General features: G+C 46.7%; 3 protein-coding genes across 3 annotated transcripts in view; 2 read left to right on the top strand and 1 right to left on the bottom strand.

The window, feature by feature from the left end:
* The window catches only part of Pmar_PMAR001397 (hypothetical protein), a gene marked incomplete at both ends in the record, with an annotated part of 8538 nt that extends 7501 nt beyond the window's left edge, over positions 1 to 1037 (top strand). Inside the window, 3 exons of the mRNA XM_002783505.1 lie at positions 325 to 385; positions 469 to 569; positions 973 to 1037. Of these exons, the coding sequence (XP_002783551.1) occupies positions 325 to 385; positions 469 to 569; positions 973 to 1037 (227 nt within the window). The remainder of the gene's footprint in view (positions 1 to 324; positions 386 to 468; positions 570 to 972) is intronic.
* Positions 1038 to 1451: 414 nt separating this feature from the next.
* On the bottom strand, positions 1452 to 3470 carry Pmar_PMAR001396 (chaperone protein DnaJ, putative; the record flags this gene model as incomplete). Its single annotated transcript, XM_002783504.1, has 4 exons — positions 1452 to 2144; positions 2544 to 2806; positions 2856 to 3004; positions 3340 to 3470. 4 exons carry the CDS (start codon positions 3468 to 3470, stop codon positions 1452 to 1454), a joined length of 1236 nt encoding a protein of 411 aa, XP_002783550.1.
* Positions 3471 to 5143: 1673 nt separating this feature from the next.
* Pmar_PMAR001395 (gag/pol/env polyprotein, putative) overlaps positions 5144 to 5986 on the top strand; it is a gene marked incomplete at its 5' end in the record, with an annotated part of 6063 nt that continues 5220 nt past the window's right edge. Inside the window, one exon of the mRNA XM_002783503.1 lies at positions 5144 to 5940. Within this exon, the coding sequence (XP_002783549.1) occupies positions 5144 to 5940 (797 nt within the window). The remainder of the gene's footprint in view (positions 5941 to 5986) is intronic.

Here is a 5986-nt window from a genome sequence, read left to right as displayed (position 1 = left end):
GATCTCACGTAGAACGTAAGATTAATAACAGCTTCAAGATCTATAGAAGTTCAATCGTAGCAGACTAACATACTAGCTTGACGCTAGATACACAGCTACATCACAATTATAAGACAACTATAGAGGACAATCTTTTGTGTCTTCGAGTGACTACAACATTCTAACTACTCATTAACGAAATCCGCTGAATCCAGCACAACTGTGCATTAACCTGGAGAGTAAGGGAAGCAGCTCGGAAAAGTCCAGGATCAAATGCACTGATAAATTCAGTGTACTCGGTGCCATAATGGACGGCAAGCGGGATAATGAAACCCACATTCGTAGGCGCATACAACTCGCGGGGCAAAGAATGGCATGACTCCAGAAAGTTTGGAACTCGCATGATGTAAGCCTGAGGCAGAAGTTTATTTTTCTCCGAAGTGTGGTATTCTCGGTATTATTATATGCTATCGAGTGCTTTACCCTTAGCGAAGACGAGACGGAGAAATACTGTGCATTTTACAACAAGTGTATACGGGGGATGTTGCAAATATCGCCTTTGTCGCACACCAGAAACCGCGAAATTTGGAGTAGGTCTGGCTGCCCTGATTGTCTGACAATCATTGCCACATAGTCCTTAGAATGCGTCGCTTACGTTGGTACGGCCACATCCTCAGAACCCCCCCCCCCCCTCCCGCATCTGTAGTGAACAGACTACTGTTGTGGGATCCGGCATATCACTTGGGAGCTCAGATAAGCGGCAGGAAGAGAGAAGGGTGGAATCTAACCTGGATGGATCTCATAGCAGGGGATTTGAGGCTGGCGAATTTGTCGCGAGGAGATTCTCAGAACCCAGTTCTCTGAGAGAGACGGATTAAAGCTTTGAGACCGAGATAAAAGAGAGAAAGAAAGCTCTGAAAAGGAATCTCAGTCAAGTGCTGGTCTCCTTGTGGTGAGTACGTCGACCTTATAAACAAGCCAACTTGCCGTCAGCTGTTGGTTTCGTCGACTGGACGAAAACGGCCGAGAGCGAGAGAGAGAGGGAGAGAGATTCCTAAAGGCGCCTTAAAGTGATTACTTGAGTAGTCAAACAGAATGCTAGAATTACTCAGGGTATACTTGAGGTGTTACTTAAGTTTAAGGCGCAATTTTCTCCTATGAAAAGGCCCAATGTATCCTGCAAGACATATGGGAACCCACTCAATGAGAGGCTCTCATCCCCGTCCTCTGTCGCGTATCGGCCAAAACTGTTTAAATGCTCCAAGAAAGCGCGTGCCGGGAATCGAACTCGCGACCGTTAAAAACAACCCAGGCTCCGTTCCTCCTTCTCGAAGGTCTACTACTACAAGTTGTAGTCTACAACTCAAGTAATTACAAGATGATGATTGATAAAAAGACTACTAATAGATAGCAGAATGTAGCAGTGATCGTGATGGTGTGGTATCAGCAACAACAAATTCCCAATCTTCCTCCTACTGCTGTGCACAGGCCACACTAGGGCCCCTGTGACCTTCCTCGTCATCTTCATCATAGGCCTCACCACCGCCACTCTCCGCCCCCATACGCGCGCTCACACTAGGATCCATATCGACCAACTCATGATGTTCATATTCCTCCTCCATCTTTTTGGTAATTCTCGGTGAACCTTTAGGTGCCGGCAACACTTCTTTCAACTTCCCCATTGCTTCCTCCGATAAACTTTCCGGGAAAACTATGTCCAAGATCAAGAACAGGTTGCCATACACAAACGGGTTCTCATGTGTGGGCATTCCCTCTCCTTTCACAGACTTCAAAAAATGCTTCTCACTCGTCATATCAATCGGTCTGATAATGTCACCCGCCTTAGAGCGAATTATCAATTTTCGATCATCCAAGTGATTCACAACAGTCGTATATCCCGTTAGTGCTTCCAGTAAAGTTATGCTACGACGAATGAATAAATCATTTCCTTTTCTAGTGAAGCCACCTGTATCTTCTTTCTGCTTCAAAACAATGACCAAGTCGCCGGGCTCAACATCGGGGCTGTCCTCATCGGCCATCCCTCGGAATGGTATACGCTGACCATGTCTCATACCCTTTTCAATATGCACCTCTACCATCTCTTTGCTGCGCTTCGTTTTAAAACTTTGCCCTTTGCCCTGACATTGCCGGCATGGTGATTGTATCTGATTCGGAAGAAACGTGGTATGCAGCATGCAAATTCAGGAAGACCCAGAAAACCTCTGACGATAATACTCTGGCTCACACGTCTCCACTGCCGATGTTTTTGAGAAGAATCACGTCTTTTTACATTCCGAAATCTCCAAATAATCCCGAATCGCAGCCTCGAAATATTCACAAACGTTACATTCGGACTCTGCCTTCGAATGAACAACATTTATCGCCCTATCACTGTTGGAGGAATATATGTTTGCTTCCCTCAGCTGAGTCCAGGAGAAGTCTCCATTAGGAAAAATACGACTAAGCATTTCCCAAAATTTTCTCCCAGATTTTTCATATTATCACCAACACACGCGGCTATTTTCCCTCAACACTGCCCTACCACTCCTCCCTATCCTCCTCACTTGTTGAATCATTGGTCCCATCCTAATGACCTTTACAGTAGCTCCTTGTCCATCACATGCATTACAAGTAGTAATAGGTACGTCCTTATCAACCACAACACGGTTAATCATAAGTTTTCGGGTAGCCCCAGTGTACAGTTCCTTCAACGACACTTCCAAGATATGCTGTACGTCATCTCCTCTACGTCGTCCTCCTCCGCCACCTCCTCGTCTGCCACCGCCAAACATCATATCGAAAATATCAGTCGCGTGAGCCATACCACCTAAGCCCGAACTTCTCGGAAATAGTACCAAGTACCTGTATATACCTACCATCTGAATCGACACCCTCTTCACCAAATTGATCGTATTTTCTCCGTTTTTCATCGTCACTTAATATCTCATATGCTTTAGTTATCAACTTGAACTCTTCCTCGTCTCCCCCTTTATCTGGGTGATGTTGCATGGCCAATTTGCGATATCTGCAGCAGTGTTGGAGTAGGGATATGTGTTCGCTTTCCTCAGCTGAGCTCAGGAGGAGTTTCCAAAGCTAATTATACGAGTTGATATATGAATTCGGGTAGAAGTGTACAGAAACCAATGAGAAATCCCCGAAATTCGACACCAACTGCTCCACAGCGTCAAACAATTATAATGATAACATGTAATATAATTAATAACATGTTATCAATGTGCATCAATGAAATACATTCCAGAAGTCTGCCATCAGCTATGGTTGTACTCTCAAAATCGAAAGCATCGATAACGGTTTCGCTCATACTATTAACACGAATATGAAGAGGTAGAGCCCGCTTACGCTTTTTTTATATCAGAAGTAGAAGCACTTTTTTCAATCCCAAGAACGTCATAGAGCTTCTGCGTATCGGCGTTTCCCGAGGGTCGAGCGCCGAAGTCCTCGCCAAACATATTGCCGTGACCGAAGAACATTTTCGATAAAAACAACAAAAAAAACCGTCATAAAGCCATAGTACTAAAACATAACGCAACGCCACGAGTGAATCAGAAAAGTTATTGCTACCATCGATTGAAAATCATAGAGAAGAGCTCGAACAGTAGCGACAATAGTAGCACAATGAGTCCCTCAAATAACGGCAACTTTCCTAATTCTGTGTATTAGGGAATTATCTATTAAAATAAGAAGGATATCCTATGGGCGTCCCAGTGAACCCGAAAAATGTTGGCACTGTTGAGCACGTGGACCCTTTCACCACTACCTGCTATGGACCCTTCCTCATACACTTCATTTGTCTGGTCAAAAAGGGCAGTAAAAGCTGCACTCTCTTCAGGATTTATATCGACCAACCTGTGATGCCCATAAATCTCCTCCATTTCATCACCAATCGTAGTGATATCACTCGATGCCGGCAGGACCTTTCGCTATGCCCCTAATAAGATCAGTAGCTCATGACGGGGCCGCTATGCCTCATCCCCCTAAGATATGCCCCTAGTAAGATCAGTTACTCATGACGGGGCCGCTATGCCTCATCCCCCTAAGATATGCCCCTAGTAAGATCAGTTACTCATGACGGGGTCGCTATGCCTCATCCCCCTAAGATATGCCCCTAGTAAGATCAGTTACTCATGACGGGGTCGCTATGCCTCATCCCCCTAAGATATGCCCCTAGTAAGATCAGTTACCCATGACGGGGCCGCTATGCCTCATCCCCCTAAGATATGCCCCTAGTAAGATCAGTTACTCATGACGGGGCCGCTATGCCTCATCCCCCTAAGATATGCCCCTAGTAAGATCAGTTACTCATGACGGGGTCGCTATGCCTCATCCCCCTAAGATATGCCCCTAGTAAGATCAGTTACCCATGACGGGGCCGCTATGCCTCATCCCCCTAAGATATGCCCCTAGTAAGATCAGTTACTCATGACGGGGCCGCTATGCCTCATCCCTCCAATATATGCCCCTATTAACATCAGTTACTCATGACGGGGTCGTTATGCCTCATCCCTCCAGGATATGCCCCTATTAAGATCAGTTACTCATGCTAGGGCGACAGCAGTGTCCCGGTACCCTCTTGCACCAAGACTCTTGGTAGCAACATCACTCCATATATGATTGCTCCAAAGTGTGTCATCGCTAGTGTAGGCCATACTCATCTGTCTCGCATCGTCATCTATACATTATTTATTTCCCGTCTATCCATTCCTATACCGATCCTGCTGGCTCGTTATTGCAGCCCTCATCAGCCACAGCACGGAAATGGGATGCGCTGGCCGGGTTTTATGCCCTTTTTAATGTGGATCTCAATAAACTTCTCACACTTCTCGCTTTTAAGACTGCGAGTTGCAGTCTGCGACGATAAGCCAATTGCATTTACTCTACCTTAGGACCCATTGCTCGTGCATCTTCATGTGGTATCACGGTGATACTATCATCGTTTCGCATGTTTCTACCCGATGGGCGAGCGATATTATGAGATTCGTAAGCTTCTCACTCTCAGTATCTTTGTATATCGCCCGCCTTAATGTGTAACCGTGAAACCGTTAGATTCCCCATTACCCCACGGTTGCCATTCTTTGTGGTATTATATCTGCTATTGGATATACTCTGCTGGTCTCTGGCCAACCTCTATCTGTACTCTTCTAATATGGCTCCTACCGTTGCGTTACATAGCAAGGATATGACATTGGGGGCTGTGAGCCGAGAAGTCATCAACACTGCCAAGGACGCCATTACTGATGCAGCGTTGGCTATCTATGATCAGCCTGGTGCGCGAGCTGCTCAAGACGCTCTTCGATCTGCCCTCCTAGCCCTTCCAACCATCAAACCTGATGAGGACATCCCCGTTGATGAGACTGATAAGACTCGCATAGAGTCTCCTGAATTCAGTACATCACTGCATGGCCATCTGACGGGAGAGTTGAGGTCTATGTTGAACGACGAGCTGATCGAAGAACCTCTTTGGCTCACACCTGTATGTTCGTGGCTGTCTCGCGCTTTCTTGGACGGTTTGGCTACATCGTATCGAGGAGCGGCAAAGCTGAATCTGACTAACGTCCCGGCCAGGAGCGCCATCAAGGGAGAGTTGTCAGTAGCTTTGACTGAAACCAGGAGTGCTATTAATCCCACAGCCGCCATTGGTGCCTCTGTCGGTGTTGGTAACACTCAGGTCACTCAGTCAGCCCTCCACAACCAGTCGAACATGGATCTCTCTGGCTCTCCAACACCTGGTTCGGTGCTCGGTCAAGTGTCCACACCAACCCCATCAAAGTGGAACCAAACCGTTAAGGACGTCCATCTACTGGCGGGTCGCGAGCCTGCCAAGGATTTCAAGTTCGCCGGTAACGCACCACATGGTCGTTATGTGGAGTGGCGTTCTACTATGCTGGATATCGTGTCATCTCACCCATCACCCCATGTGAGAGGTGCCGCTATTCTCCACTTGTTGGAGCAACCACTGAAGAAGGACATCAAGCGCGCTACGGGCAGC

This window comes from Perkinsus marinus (genome assembly GCF_000006405.1).
Source record: "Perkinsus marinus ATCC 50983 genomic scaffold scf_1104296936976, whole genome shotgun sequence".
NCBI lineage: Eukaryota > Perkinsozoa > Perkinsida > Perkinsidae > Perkinsus > Perkinsus marinus.
This window is presented reverse-complemented; position numbering and strand designations above follow the sequence as displayed.